Source organism: Seriola lalandi, unplaced genomic scaffold (assembly GCF_002814215.2).
Source record: "Seriola lalandi dorsalis isolate HSWRI2012SDOR001 ecotype SW California unplaced genomic scaffold, Sedor1 jcf7180002054970, whole genome shotgun sequence".
Classification (NCBI taxonomy): Eukaryota; Metazoa; Chordata; class Actinopteri; order Carangiformes; family Carangidae; genus Seriola; species Seriola lalandi.
This window is the reverse complement of record NW_019525521.1, coordinates 1,184,261-1,200,213: the sequence shown is the minus strand read 5'-3', so window position 1 is coordinate 1,200,213 and position 15,953 is coordinate 1,184,261. Positions and strand designations below refer to the sequence as shown.

Here is a 15,953-nt window from a genome sequence, read left to right as displayed (position 1 = left end):
GTGAGGCCATCTGTACTTCCTGTTATCGCACAATTTGCACACAGTGATCCTCATATGACCTCCTGTTCCCACACAGTTGCACGTTGGTACATTAACTATATTATAGTGGCTGTGGCTCCTCCCATTTAAACAGAGTTGTTCTCCCAGTGAGGAGAAAACACAACCAACAAACCGACCAATGACCAACTAACCAACCAACCAAACGACCAACCAAACGACCAACCAACCAACCAACCAAACGACCAACCAAAAGACCAACCAAACGACCAACCAAACGACCAACCAACCAAATGACCAACCAACCAACCGACCAACCAACCAACCGACCAAACAACCAACCAACCGACCAACCGACCAACCGACCAACCAAACAACCAAACAACCAACCAACAAACCGACCAACCAACCAACCAAACAACCAACCAACCAACCAACCAACCAACCAACCAACCGACAAACCAAATGACCAACCAACCAACCAAACGACCAATCAATCAACCAACCAACCAACCAACCGACCAACCAAACAACCAACCAACCAACCAACCGACCAACCAACAAACCAAATGACCAACCAACCAACCAAACGACCAATCAATCAACCAACCAACCACGTCAGACTTTATCTCAGGCTAAGACAGGAAACAGTGATCAGGTGACTCCTGCTGCTTCTCAGGTAACTATGGACTGTGGGATCAGCACGCTGCCATCTCCTGGGTCCGCAGGAACATCGAGGTGTTCGGAGGAAACCCTGACAACATCACCATCTTTGGCCAATCAGCTGGAGCCGCCAGTGTCAGCTTCCAGGTCAGAGGTTAAAGACATCTGTGAGCGTTCACCTGAGCTGCCGTCACTGACGCTCAGTGAAGAATTAAAGCTAAAACTAAGACAAACACACAAGAGTCATAGAGAAGCTAAAGGCTAAAGGCTAAACTATGAAACCTGACATTTGACATTTGAAAGTGCTTTTTTAATTTACAAAATTAAAAGTAAAAACAATTGACTCATTAAGATTTACTAAATCATTCAGGCATTACGCTTAAATTATGTAGCACACATGGACGAGAGTTTATTCCTGGAAAAGAATAACAAAGATTTAATGTTAGAAATGACACAGATACTTATTGTAGGTAAAATTTATGCATTTTTCTGTCAAAATTTTGAAATCAAATTCAAAATTGTAAGATTTACGAAGTCAAACTGTGTCATTCCTGAAATTAAATCTATGTTAAAATCAGTTTCCTGGTGTCAGTGGATGGAAAGGCAAATAATTCTGACTTTTTATGTCCAAATCTCGACTTTGTAAATCAAAGTTATGTTTTAGTAAATCTCTCTCTCTCTCTCTGTCTCTCTCTGTCTGTCTCTCTCTGTCTGTCTCTCTCTGTCTCTCTGTCTGTCTCTGTCTGTCTCTCTCTCTCTCTCTGTCTCTCTCTCTCCCTCTCTCTGTCTGTCTCTCTCTGTCTGTCTCTCTCTGTCTCTCTGTCTGTCTCTGTCTGTCTCTCTCTCTCTCTCTGTCTCTCTCTCTCCCTCTCTCTGTCTGTCTCTCTGTCTCTGTCTGTCTCTCTCTCTGTCTCTGTCTGTCTCTCTGTCTCTGTCTGTCTCTCTGTCTCTGTCTGTCTCTCTGTCTGTCTCTCTCTGTCTGTCTCTCTGTCTCTGTCTGTCTCTCTGTCTGTCTCTCTCTGTCTGTCTCTCTGTCTGTCTCTGTCTCTCTCTCTCTCAGATGCTGTCTCCCCACAGTAAAGGCTTGTTCCGCAGAGCGATCACTCAGTGTGGTGTGGCTCTCAGTCCCTGGGCTCTACAGACCAAACCCATGGCTCTGACCAAGAAGGTCCACACACACACACACACACACACACACACACACACACACACACACACACACACACACACACACACACTGCATCAAACGTTACCTCTGACGTTTCATAAAATACAGCTCGGTTATTGATTCTGTTCATTGATCTTCGTCACGTATGGAGTAAAAATACATGTGTGTGTCATGGAGTAAAATTCTTCATGAATGATCTCGTTGATCTTGTCGATGGACTGTAGACGACTGACGTGGACCGGGTTTGTTTCTGCAGATCGCCCGTAAGGTCGGCTGCTGGAGAAGTAACCAGGACGAGATGTTAACGTGTCTGAAGATGAGCGACCCGGTCGGTCTCACCATGGCGGGAAAAATCGACGTGCTGCTTATTCTTGGAAAAGGTCCATCTGCACATCTGCATTGACTGACACACAAGTCGTAACGTAAAGCAGCTGCTCAGCTCAGAATTTAGACCTAAAACAAACAGACAGGAACGGTGTGTTTCAAATGTTGGCTGTTGATTCTCAGTGGGATCAGCATTAACAATCAGCAACAGTTTAATACGGAAGAAAACTTCCCAAGTACATGGAAAACAAAAAACTAAAAAATACATATATATATATATATATATATATATATATATAATAACACTTCACTTTCAGAAGGTGAAATCCAGATAACAAGGTTGACAAATAGCAACAAGATGTAAAATACAATTAAATGAAAGACAGACCAGTCAGGTGGACAACCCAAAAACAAAATGGCTGCCGCTGTAACTGTCACCGGTGCGGAGGTATAAAAACTATATGGAGTATATGGAGAGTGAGCAGGAAAAGCTAAGAAAGGTGACCAGAGAGATCTCAACCACTTGCTTTCGTAAGAGTAGAGACATTGAAACTGGAGTCAAACTGTGTCTGTGTGTCCGTCCTCTCGGTAGGTGTGGTCATGGATCTCCTTGAACTCGCTCCGGTGGTTGATGGTGATTTTATTCCAGATGAACCCAGCCGGCTGTTCCACAACGCCGCTCAGTTTGATTACATGGCCGGAGTCAACAGCATGGATGGACACATTTTTGCCGGAGTCGACGTTCCTTCAATCAACAACAAAACTTCCACCACCCCTGTGTGAGTACAGAAGCACCACGGCACTATCAGCCTGCTTTGGAGACTTTTATTTTGAAGTAAAAATCTGCCTAGGACCAGAAGAACCAGGCTCAAAGAGACTTCACAATAAAAGATGAACCGAGATAATTACAGTTTAAACAATGTCAAATTTTCATGTCATCATAGATACAGATTTAACATCATGCAATGCACAATAAGTAGAGAATATAATATTTTAGCCCGTGATTCCTCTGCCATAATTCATGTGGAGTCCAACAAGGCTCGACTCAAGAGCTGTGTCCCAATTCAGGAGCCGCATCCTTCGGAGGATTACTTCACAGCAGCGCGAATAGACTGTCCCATTTCAGAGGCTCCTTCAAATGTGACCGACAAACACGACCTTCTTTTCCTGGGCAACCAAGGATCCAATGTGGGGACCGACTACAAAGGGCCACACCTTCGGAGACCACGTCCTCCGAAGGATGTGGCCCCTGAATTGGGACATAACTAAGGCCCACTTCTTGATAGTCTTTATGTGTTACTGTATACTGAAGTCAATATTAAGTTTCGTCAATATGCAGATGACACCTCACTCTATGCAGCTTGATCCTGATGATTCCAGCTGTGACGTCACTGTGTGGACAACTCAAATGTTTGTTCAACTGAATCAAAAAAAGTTGAGATTGTAGTTTCTGCTCCAATGAAGCAAAGAGAGGAGCTGTGAAGACTTTCTGGTTGATCTCCTGTCTTCTCCTCAGGAAGCATGTGAAGGGTCTGCTGGCCGGTCTGACTAAAGAGAAGGGGAACGCTGCCGTCGACTCGGCCTACGACGCTTACACGTCTAACTGGGGGTCGTTTCCGGAGCAGGCGGTGGTGAAGAAGACGGTGGCCGACATTGAGACAGACTTCCTGTTCCTGGTCCCGACTCAGATCGCCCTCCAACACCATGCCAACAATACCAGGTCAGATCTGATTGGTGGAAGATCCAGGTGGAAAGATGGTGGTGGTCAGAGTGTGTTTTTGTTTTGAATGTGAGAAAAGAAGCTGAAACATCACTGTTTAATCCCAGAGTGGTAAATTATACTTCATTGTATTAGACTGAACTTTATTAGCACTGCCCACAGTAAATATCAGGACAACAAAAAGCGATAGCTTGTTAAAAACACTGACAACCTCTGCTGTTCTATGGAGTCACATGACTAGCTAGCACATTAGCCAACACTGTAATCAGAAGATAGTTTGGTCTGGACCACAGTCATTGCTCTGTGCCACAAGTGCTTTATAGAAACATGGAGAAAGTTTCATGTTTTAATCACAAAATAAAGCACAACAAAACAAACATGGTGAATTCTGAGGCTCCTGGTTCTAGACCTGAGTTTGAACCTTTGTCCAGTTCATATTTAAAAACCAGAATTCACCTGTGGTTTTCCTGTTGTTTGTCCCTCAGTGGAGCCCGTACCTACTCCTACCTGTTCAACATGAAGACTCGTATCCCAGGGTTCCCTCGCTGGGTGGAGGCGGAGCACGCCGAGGACCTGCAGTACCTGTTTGGTAAACCCTTCACCACCCCACTGGTCTACTTCCCCCGACACCGAGACCTGTCCCGGTACATGATCGCATACTGGACCAACTTCGCCAGGACCGGGTAAATGCCCAGCATGCACTGCACACACACACACACACACACACACACACACACACACACACACACACACAGGTCAACACACCTGGCTACCTGTGACTGCTCTGTCCTGGTCTTTACTTCTCCACTGATCCAAACAAGACTTCTCCTCAGTTTGGTTATGAAGGAGTGTCTTTGTCCTCTGCAGGCAGTCTGAACCGGTCTGAACCGGTCTGAACCGGTCTGAACCGGTCTGAACCGGTCTGAACTAGTCTCTTCTGAAGTAGTCTGATCTGATCTCAACTAGTCTGAACTACTGTCAAGTAGTTTGAACCTGGTCCCAGCTCTGTCTCTCCTCTTCCTGTCCAGTGATCCCAATAGCGGCGACAGCAGAGTCCCAGTTCCCTGGCCCCCCTTCACCAGACACCACCGACCCTACCTGAACATCAACCACAAGATCAACAAGTCCTCCATCAGGTACCTGAGTTCTACTGTGTTCTATAGCTGCCTGCTGTACTGTGCTATACTCAACCATTCTCCTGTTTCTACTGTGACTTGACTCATCTGGTCTCTTCAGCTACGACCTGAGATCACAGTACGTCAGCTACTGGGCCCAGACCTACAGCAGCCTGCCGTCAATAAAGAGAGAAGAAGAGGACGAGCCGGAGATCTGAGCGCTGCTGTTTATTTTGAACACTGTTAATTACAAACCACTGGAATTGTTTATAACTGTGTGAAGAATTATTAACGATGAAAGAAAATGAGGATTACAATGAATAAACACAAATAAAAGAGATAAACCATCAGCCAGGACTGAGGCTCAGAGCCTCCTCTCTTCTGATTGGCTCACCGACCTGTTGTTACTAGAGCTGCAGAGAGGAGCTGAGAGAGGAGATGTGAAACTACACTGAGATGTTTTTATATCTTCTTATAGATCAACACTTCAAAATAAAACACAGGAGAAGAGGAAAAAATAACAATAAAGTTACAATACACACTAATGACAATAAACCACAAGGGTAAAATATGGGACCTTTAAATAATTTAATTAACCAATCAGCATTAGCCTGAGGAGGAAACACGCTGCTTGAATGCAGGTACAGCAGGTGTGACTGTGTGATCTTCTCTTAATAAACCAAGCTGAACTCTGAACTCTGGCTTTTATTTCTGAGTAACGTCATCATCTTCAGGCCAAAATCAATCAATTGATCAGTGAGTTCAGCTCAGTTTGTAGCTGAGGTGGAAAGTAACTAAGTACATTTACTCCAGTGCTCAGCACAGTGTAAAGGAACTTGTGTTTAACTTAATGATTCCCTTCTTACTGGTCTTCATTCATGACGGCTGGAGTTACTGGTTTCTGGAGTTCGGCTGCTGCTGGATTTTTGAGGAGCTGTAACAACATTTTAGAGACAAACTTTTTTGATAATGATCCTGAAATGTTTTTCTGAAAGAATAGTGAATGAGATCTGTGGTGCTGGGACATTATCAACTCGTCATGGTGCATCAGCGTGTATTTACTGTCAGCAGTACGTTGCCATGGAGTCAGTGAGTTAACTGTCAGCTGCAACTGGAGCGCAGTATTTTATACTTATTTCCATTCAAACTATCTCATAACCAGCAGCTGATTCAGCTGTGATCAGCTGAATCAGCTGTGATCAGCTGAATCAGCTGTGATCAGCGGTGATCAGCGGTGATCAGCGGTGATCAGCGGTGATCAGCTGTGATCAGCTGTGATCAGCTGTGATCAGGTGATCAGCGGTGATCAGCGGTGATCAGCTGTGATCAGCTGTGATCAGCGGTGATCAGCTGTGATCAGCGGTGATCAGCGGTGATCAGCTGTGATCAGCTGTGATCAGCGGTGATCAGCTGTGATCAGGTGATCAGCTGTGATCAGCTGTGATCAGCTGTGATCAGCGGTGATCAGCTGTGATCAGCTGTGATCAGCGCTGATCAGCTGTGATCAGTGTGTGTGTGTGTGTCTGAAAACAGAAACAGGTGGAGTATCAAAGTAAAAGTCTCATGTCACAATAATGTAAATCATACGACTGGATTGTGATTATTGATGTTTTAATGTGTCAACAACTTTCATGTTGCAGCTGCTGAAGATGAGACTCATTTTAAGGACTTAGATGGAGCTGATCTCACCTGTAATAAAACATCAGGATTCAACAAACAAAACACAACAACCAGCTTTTAGCAACAATGATGGAGACACAATAACTTTAGGAATGAAATACAAATCTGGACTTTTATCTATGTGAGCTTATAAAACTCAGCTGTGACTCCATCACCAGTAAAGACAGAGTCCAGCATAGAGAGGCTGAGTGAATGTGGTCTGGACTCTGTGGAGGAGAGTCATGGTTTCAGAGACGCTGTAGAAGGACAGAACACCTGCTGTGTGATCCAGGTACACTCCTACTCTGGAGGACCGAGGACCTGAGACTGGAGTTCTGATGCTGTTGAACCTAAATGATGAACTGTCTTGAAAACAATCTAACGACCAAGATTTGTCATTGTTTCCAAAATAACTTTCCCTCCCTGCTCTGCTGATATTCTTGTATGAGACTGATACAGAAACTCCTCCTCCTCTCCTCTCCACCTCCCAGTAACAACGTCCAGTCAGACTCTCTCTACTCAGGACCTGAGGACATAAAGTGAATCTGTCTGGATGACGAGGATAAGACTGTTGTTGTCTCATTACTGTTGCTTTTCTGTTTCCCTCAGATAATAACAGCCATGTGTTTGCTGTGTTTGGATCCAGTGTGATTTCCTGTGAATATTTTAAGAAGTCAGCTCTGGTCTTGGGCTCTGGTTGTGACAGTGAAACATCCACTTCAGTCAGTGTCAGTGAGACGTTTGTCCATGTCTCTGTCAGAACGTCCTGTAGTTTCTCTCTGAGCTGTGACACAGCTGCTGTCACGTCCTCAAAGTATCTCAGAGGACGGACATCGATGGCGGATGAGTCTGTAGAGTCGCTGAGTCGTGACAGTGAGGGGTAGTTGCGTAGAAAGTGGCTGTGATCCTCTGTGTGTGAGAGCTGCTTCAGCTCAGCGTCTTTCCTCTTCAGCTCAGCGATCTCCTGCTGCAGCTTCTCCTGAAGCTCTTTGACTCGACCGGCTTCAGTTTCCTGCTGGGATCTGATCTGCTGCTTCACATCAGAGCGTCTTTTCTCCATGAGACGGATCAGCTCGGTGAAGGTCTTCTCACTGTCCTCCACCGCTTCATCAGCAGAGCCGTCGATAGCCTCCACCTCCTGTCGAAGCAGCTTCACATCTTTCTCTCTGTCCTGGATTCTCTGCTGGATCTGTTGCCGACTCAGCTGGAGCTCTCTCTGCCTCTCAGTCCTTTCTGCTGCAGCTGAGACTGTGTCGTGGCCTTTATGTTCCTCCACAGAGCAGAGATAACAGATACACTGCTGATCGGTGCGGCAGAACATCTTCATCACCTCATCGTGACGAAAGCAGATGTTCTCCTGGAGCTTCTCGGAGGGCTCCACCAGCTTGTGTTTCTTTAATGGAGCTGCTTCATAATGAGGCTGCAGGTGATTCTCACAGTAAGAGACCAGACAAACCAGACAGGATTTAACAGCTTTCAGTTTCCTCCCAGTGCAGACATCACAGGCCACGTCTTCAGGTCCAGCATAGCAGTGATCAGCAGCAGCAGCTTGGAGTCCAGTCTTCTTCAGCTGCTCCACTAAAGCTGCTAACATGGTGTTTTTCACCAGGACAGGCCTCGGTGTGAAGGTCTGCCTACACTGAGGGCAGCTGTGGATTCTCTTCTCATCCTCTCCATCCCAGAAGCTTTTAATACAGTTCATGCAGTAGCTGTGTCCACAGGGAAGAGCCACCGGATCCTTCAGTAGATCCAGACAGATGGAACAAGAGAAGGTCTCCCGGTCCAGCTGATCTCCTTTCTGCGCCATTTCAGCTCTCGGTGACAACGAGTGTCTGAGTTTCACTTCCTCAGAACTGAAACTAGTTTGAGCTCTGATCTCAACAACATGTGTCTCTGCAGTGAACGGGGCCTGTCAGCTCTCGCACTTCACCACATGTTGGTTCCACCCATCTTCAAACTGTAGATCTGAAGGGAGGGAACAAGGAAACACATGAACAGAGTGGAGCTGGCTGTGTTTGAGAGCAGGAAGAAGAGGGAGGGGCATCAGGCTTGGACTCAGTCCAGGAAGTGGTTTGACACTGTGTGTTTAACCCTCGGTCCGACATAAAGCTCAGAACACGACCAATAAAGACGCAGCTCTCCGGACGGACTCGCCACACACAGATAACAACAGCACAGAGTCACAATCAGTGTGTAGAGAACTGATCCCTCTGATGCAGGCATCCGCCTCGCTGCTGTTTGTTCATGTGTCATGTGACCAACACATATATTGATCCAGCTCGAGACAAGACGAGCTTCAGTTGTATTTGGAGATTAATCTGGTTTCAGCTATTAGTTCCATTAGTTCATTGTTTTTACTCTTTATTGAAGTCAAAGACGTGGTAACACAGAGGGGAAGTACGGTGCCTTTACACTGTAAAAAAAATCCTAATTTACAGAAAATAACTCTAAGTAACAGTAATTTTGTTTTTTAAAAATTGTGAACAAACGTCTGTAAAATGACAGAAATGATGTGAATTAACAGCCAAACTTCTCTATTAATCATCATGCCAATAATAATGAATCACATTTATTTCACATTTCTGTAAAGACAAATTACTGTTTTATTTAAACAGTATTTTTCTGCTTTCTTAAATTACAAACAAATCTGTGTAAAATGACAGTAATTATCTGTAATTAAAAATGTAGCTTGTTATTATAAAGGTTAATGTTCATAATAACAATATAAAGATTCTCTGTAATTTCAGGGTAAATCTTATTAGTTTTACATTTATGTGACTTCTACATTCGAACTTTGTGATTCTGGATGAAATGAAACTGTTTTTCATCACATCAAAGGAGGAGTGTGTGTGTGTGTGTGTGTGTGTGTGTGGTGTGTGTGTGTGTGTGTGCGTGTTGAAGTATGACGCAGCAAGAATTAATTTGCATTTCTTCAGTATATTGTATTTTATGAGATAGAGAAGTTGAAGTTTGAGATGATTTAATCTGTTTTACACAGTATTTTTTACTTTGTCTTCAAAACAAAAGGTTTCCTTTACAATATTAAGCTTGTGTTTATATTTCATCGATTGACACTTAATTTTTTAGGATATGTTACTTTAATTTTACGGTTTTTGTTTGCCAGTCATTTGACAGTTTTTTTTTTACATTTCTTTTTTAGAGTGTGAACCTGCTCTGGTCAAATCCTGATTCTATAACTGCGACGTCGTCTGACAAACTCACCAAACACACAAACTAAAGACAAAGACTTCAGCTGGATCCACTGTAACATGATGATTTATAGAGAAACATAGAAGATATCTTTCTTATTCAGTCTCTAACACAGAGCACAGCCTCCGTCTGGATCCACAACAGCTCAGTCTTTATTTACTCTAACAACGTAACAGACTTTTATCCGAGGCAGAGCTTTAACTCTCATCAGGCACAGTCAGTATGTACCAGTCCTACATGGACGACAGGTGCTGTTTCCATCGGTGATCAGAAATCTGACTGGATCACTACCACGTTTGGAGTCCCCCATGTGTTGGGCCACTCTTGTTCCACCTGCTCCCTCTAGGTCAAATCATACATCACAATACCGTTACTTATCCCAGCTACGTAGATGACACGAATCACTTTCAAAACTTCAAGCGGGTAAATGGATGCAATTAAATTTCATTCAATTAAATAAAGACAAGACAGAAATCATTCTATTTGGCGGAAAGAATGAAAGTTGTTGTTACTCCTGGTGCAGGCTGGGTAACCATAAACACAGGATAGACTGTAATGCAACACAGTTCAGTGGTTTAATAAACTAGAATCACCTCTTCACGGTCGTATCCCTCCGCCACTCAGACTAGATCGAGGTTACATCCCTGTTTATCCAGAGTCATAGAAAATATGAACCCTCTTTGTGAAGTGTTGTCATAATTGCTGTGAGAAGTCTTGCGTAATGGCTAAAAGGTGTTTTGTGACTCACTGACAAAATCTAATCACTTCATCCTCGAGTCCAAGTGAATGTTTGTGTTACAGAGATATCATGTCCACGTGAATTGGATGGACAGACAACCCAAAAACCATATACCTCTGGTCCCGGCTGTCGCTGGCACAGAGGCAGAAGAAGAGGAATGTGTGCAGGAAGGTCAGCCAATCCAAACACACACAAATTCCCATAAACCAGAGGCAAGAATCCAAAATCCACAGAAAGCAGGAGAAAGGGTCAAAATCCAAGCAAACGCAAAGATCCTAGAAAAGAAGCAGATGCAGTAACTGAACAACATGTGATCTGTTGACAACCGAGAAGGGGAAGACATCGACACACAGCAGACTAATTAACTAACGAGACACAGGTGACACAGAAAACAGTAAGTAGAACTACACAACATACACACAAGGTCAGTCATTTTCAAAATAATACTCTTTATTAAAAAATTAGAAATCTGAACTTCAGCAGCCAAATCAAGGCAAAAACTAAATCAGCTTTTTTCTTTCCTTCAGCTGCCAGAGTTCTAACAAGAACCAGGAGATTTGCCAGAACATCAGTCCTGAGATTTTAAAGAGCTGCTGGTTTGTACATCACTTTATAATCTCTGGCCAAAACACATGTGTGATTTCCTTGAAGAGTATAAAGACTCTCAGACCTTCAGAAAGCCGTCAGACGGTAAAAACCTCCAGGAGCTGCTTTTGGCTGCACACATCAAACCACCTGAGAAGAAACAAGGGAGGGTGAGATGGAGCAGGAGATTGTTTGAAATGTGCTACAGAAATAAAGGATAACATATATCCAAAGTGGGGGCAGTTCTACCTAATCTAATCCACCTTTCAAAAGCATGTGGAGCGACCCTTATTCTCTGTCTTCTCCCTGAACTGTGGCTTGGACTGAACTTCATTGGTATGAAGTCGACTGACTCCATGATGCTGAGATCAGGGATCTGTGGGGCCCAGACCATCTGTTGCAGGACCACTGGTGCTGGTTGCACAAAGTTAAGACTCTCTTTAAAGTGTGAATTAAGGTTTCCTTAAAGTAAAAAGAGTTGCACAAAACAACCTCAAGTCTTCTCCTTATGGTTTCCCCTTAAAAGGAATCACTTAAAGAATCACTTAGAGTCAGGCAAACCGTTGCACAAAAGACCTTAGCGATCAAAGAAAGGAAGAAAACACTAAAGGTACCTCTGATTCTATTTTAACTGCAAGTTAAGTCTATAGTGATAAACGAAGAGAACCCAATGGACACTCTTAACGATTAGGAATTGATTCTACAACACAGATTTTACCAGAAGTCAGGTTATTCGATTTGTCCGACCCTCTAGAGATCTAGATCTAGCTCACTCTGCTTTCATGATCTTTCCTCCAGTGAGGTACAGTCCAGGTGTTTCATGTCCACAGATCAGCTGTGTGCCGGGTCAATCACCGAGTTTAAACTCTCTCACCGTCTGATCAACGCAGTGGTGAAGTTTTGTCAAAACCACAGGAGATAGTGACGCACTTCTTTAATGTCGCCGGCTTCCTAAAACTGATAACAGGTGTCTCCATGGAAACAGTTGAATTTTACAGGTGTAAAATCTTTATTCCTAAACAAAATGAAACCTTTAAAGAGATTTTGTGCAACACCCTTAATGAACTCCCTCCGCTAAGAAGAAATTAAACCTTAAGTGTCAGACTTAAGTAGAGAACTTAAGCTGCAGGATGAATCTGAGGCCAATCAGACGCCTCCTGATGGGACTGACACTGTAGTGTGCGTCACTCCCAGTCAGATGTTGTAAAACTGGAGTGTTAATTGTAAAGGCTCGGTGTGTGACTCAGTCCTGTGTGTGTCTCTGTGTGTGATGTTTTGCAGCGTGATGGCAGGACGGAGGCAGAGCCGGTGGAGACTGAGGCTCCTGATCCTCTTCAGCCTCGTCATCCTCACTGAACCGTTTAGTAAGAAACATTTGACATTTTAACGAAGCTCAGGTTCAGACTCTGTTCTACGTCTTTAAAGTTGTGACCCTTAAGATTCAGTCCTGGTTGATTTGGCAATACCTGTGGTTACCATGGTAACACTACAACTCTGAATAGGGAAGACACAACTTGTGTGAAATCAGTACAGCAACTGTCTCTCACTCAACTCAGTGAATCAGTAACTGAGGCACAGACCAGGACAAGAGCTCCCCCTACAGGCCGTTTAACAGAAGTGATTTTTACCGATTTGAATTCTGAACTTCCTCGTTTTACTTTTACCACAGTAAGAGAGCAAAACTGTCAGGACACATTATAACTCAGATAACATTAATCACACACTACATTAATGAATGTCTTTTCTTTCATATGATCCACGACAGTAACAGTGAGTGTGCTTTAATAACAGCAAACACTCAGCTGGCGTCTCTGTTGGGTTTTACTGCAGACGTCAGTCAGTAAGAATGAGCATAAGAAAAACCTGCAGCTGATCCTGTGGATCATTAAATGTGACGTTTGCTTCAACTTCAGAGGTGAGAGAGGAAGAGTGGCAGCAGCTCGGCCCAGACATCGCTGCACTGCACCGCCTCAGAGGACTACCTCAAAACATGTTTCATGACAGGCTGAAGGAGCCTTCACACCACAGGTATCTGGGTCAATGTCTGCAGCTGTTAAGGCTCTGGGACACTGATTATATGCAAATATTTTAGATATTTATATTGAGACACTGCTGTGATACTATGACAACACTCTTTATCCACTTTGCTTTTCACCTCGTACTGAAAATCACTAATCATTACTATCAACAATCATTCACTTTGTCACATTGTTTTGGCTTCGGGGATATGTATCCAGATATGTATGTTTCTAGTTGATTAGATTTTGTATTTCCTGTTTCTGTTAAAGCTCTCAAAGTATAAACATAGTATGATTTTTATCAGAGTTACTCATTCAATTTTATTAAAAAGTAAAATTTTCATAATAATAATAGTAATTAAACTGTGTTCCATTGTTGACATTTTGAGATTATGTTAAAGCAACACTGTGTAACTTCTGCTGAGCAAGAGCGACCTCTGCAGCCACAGGTGCTAATTAATTCTGTCGGTCTTTTTAACTGATCTACGGTTCGGCATTACTCTTGAACTTGCTGGGCCTGAGTCCGGCAGTTTGAGCCCCTGACAGAAACTCACTTTGGCACTTCTTGCAACACCTGCTCAGCAAAGTTACACTGTGCAAAAAGAGGCACCAGTCTCCCTATTACAAGTCATTGTACCATAATAGTTGATGAGGCAGTTCACAACTTGTTTATGACTAAGAACCAAAAGTGAACAGCTTAGAACCTAAAACTGTATTACAGTGTAAAGTACAGAAAGATCAATATGAGACTTTTAAGGCTGATATCAATTTTCAAGAATCTAAAAAATCTGATGATGACATATTGGCTGATATTTAATTATTATATAAACACATAAAATAAATATTTGCCATAAGGATCTTTTAATTTGATTTTGACCAACGGTGTAATGGCAACACTAATTTCTGTACATCAGATACTTATTACCCAACATATTCTGTATTTTATTTTAGGCATGGACTCATCAATAGGAGACCCATTGAGAGGTAAGGATTTATTTACTATGTTCTCCACTAAGTCTTTTGATGCTGTTCTCGTGAGAATATTTTGATTCAATCAAACATTTAATGACTTTATTTTACTTGTCTCAACATTATAGAAAAATTTGATTTATTATTATAATATTGGGGGAGGACGGTCAGACAAAACAGTTTTCTTATGGGCAGTACATCGACTGAGAAAATAATCTACAGATTCATTGATTATGAAAATAATCACTAGTTGCAGGTCTATTTAATAGTCATTTATTGATAGTTAATAATAATTAATAGTTTCAGGTTTTCTTCTCAAAATGTGTTTGTACAATAATTTTTCTTAAATTAACAAATTTCCATTGTAACTTGATTTTCTTATTAGATTAATGATATATAATGAAAACGTATTGACAGTTTTTCTTTTTCCTCCATGATGCATTGTCAGCTTAGTCAAAACTTCCCAACTATCCTTCATTCTTTAGTTTGACTAAAGTTACATGATGCGGACTTGTTACTGGGTCTGGGCAGCACAGCTGGTGTTAACAGAACACCGGCTAAGGGCTGGAGGATGGGACTGATCTGGTTAGTTTTGGCCATTTGTTCTGGTACAAGATGGATTTTAATCACATGAACAATGGCCTGATAATAAAACTCAAAAAGTGTTTAAGTGGTTAAAAGGCTATTTTTTTTTTTACCTTGAATAAGTTCATGATGATTACTACATCATATCTCTGGGAGTCAATGTGGATTGTGCTTTTTGTGCGATAGAAATCTGTTCTATGAGACTGAACTGCTACAGTCTGACAGTCTGAGGCCTTGTTATATTTTCAATTTGTTGTTATACTGATACTAATGTGGTTTGAATTAGAATTTATGTGATTATTGTTTACTTTCTATGACATAAACATTTTAATCTTCCTTTAAGGGAGGACATTAACCAAAACACAAGGAGTTTGCTGGATGCGTTTCAGGACTGTCAGGATTTCACAGCCTGTGTCAATCAAACAAAAAAGGTTGGTGGATTTCAAAAGAAGATGGGAATCAGTATTGAGTGTAGAGGAACTAAACCCAGTCAAACTGGAACCCAAATCAGTCTTAATTAATAAAAGCAGTTATTAAAAGAGATTATATATCCAATAAAATGGAATGAGATACAATATCTTGCATAAATGCGCTCACAGAAAAAATAAAAATAAAAGTTGTACCACTACAGTTCAACAATGTATTTTCTCACAGTTGTGGGATGTGAGGAAGAGATTAAGACAACTACATGGAACTGTCTTGAAATGGACATTCATGCTTTCTCACTTATCTATGATAAAGTTATCTATATCAAAATTTGTCGTTTTGTCTTGATCTGTCTTTTATTCTCCAGGACTTTGACACCTTCTTGGCATCTGTTGATGAACAGAAGATACAAGATCAACTGCTAGGTGCATCTGAGATCTCGCACAGCTACAACCAAAAACTTCTGGTCATGACTGACCAAGAAAAGTCAACGAATGACAGAGTCCAACAGGAATACAGCATGGATCCTCATTACTCACTAATAGTCAGCAAAGAATGCCTGTACAATGAATCATGTTTACCTGAAGCAGACAGCTATACTGTAGTGAAAATATTTGGAAGAGTTTCAGACGATGGACAAACTGTGTCTGGGCTTTCTGGATCATCACTTGCAGAGCTGGTTTTGAAACCATCACTGGAAGCTGCACCAGTGTTCTCCCTTGATGGAAACACAACCAGACACTTCCAGTATAACTTCATTCGAGTGTTGATGGTC

The 15,953-nt window shown here is 42.4% G+C and overlaps 2 protein-coding genes and 1 pseudogene across 2 annotated transcripts in view; 2 read left to right on the top strand and 1 right to left on the bottom strand.

Moving 5' to 3' along the window:
- LOC111646397 (bile salt-activated lipase-like) overlaps window positions 1–5,683 on the top strand; it is a 10,820-nt gene extending 5,137 nt beyond the window's left edge. The window contains exons 5-12 of the mRNA XM_023395871.2: window positions 677–807; window positions 1,721–1,828; window positions 2,085–2,208; window positions 2,745–2,931; window positions 3,669–3,872; window positions 4,358–4,555; window positions 4,901–5,008; window positions 5,109–5,683. Coding sequence (XP_023251639.1) covers window positions 677–807; window positions 1,721–1,828; window positions 2,085–2,208; window positions 2,745–2,931; window positions 3,669–3,872; window positions 4,358–4,555; window positions 4,901–5,008; window positions 5,109–5,205 — 1,157 coding nt within the window. The 3' untranslated portion in view covers window positions 5,206–5,683. The remainder of the gene's footprint in view (window positions 1–676; window positions 808–1,720; window positions 1,829–2,084; window positions 2,209–2,744; window positions 2,932–3,668; window positions 3,873–4,357; window positions 4,556–4,900; window positions 5,009–5,108) is intronic.
- Window positions 5,684–6,581: 898 nt separating this feature from the next.
- Window positions 6,582–8,773, bottom strand: LOC111646398 (tripartite motif-containing protein 16-like; annotated as a pseudogene).
- Window positions 8,774–11,215: 2,442 nt separating this feature from the next.
- LOC147817367 (uncharacterized) overlaps window positions 11,216–15,953 on the top strand; it is a 5,533-nt gene continuing 795 nt past the window's right edge. Inside the window, exons 1-6 of the mRNA XM_087170956.1 lie at window positions 11,216–11,350; window positions 12,462–12,544; window positions 13,094–13,208; window positions 14,150–14,182; window positions 15,096–15,183; window positions 15,546–15,950. Coding sequence (XP_087027082.1) covers window positions 12,466–12,544; window positions 13,094–13,208; window positions 14,150–14,182; window positions 15,096–15,183; window positions 15,546–15,950 — 720 coding nt within the window. The 5' untranslated portion in view covers window positions 11,216–11,350; window positions 12,462–12,465. The remainder of the gene's footprint in view (window positions 11,351–12,461; window positions 12,545–13,093; window positions 13,209–14,149; window positions 14,183–15,095; window positions 15,184–15,545; window positions 15,951–15,953) is intronic.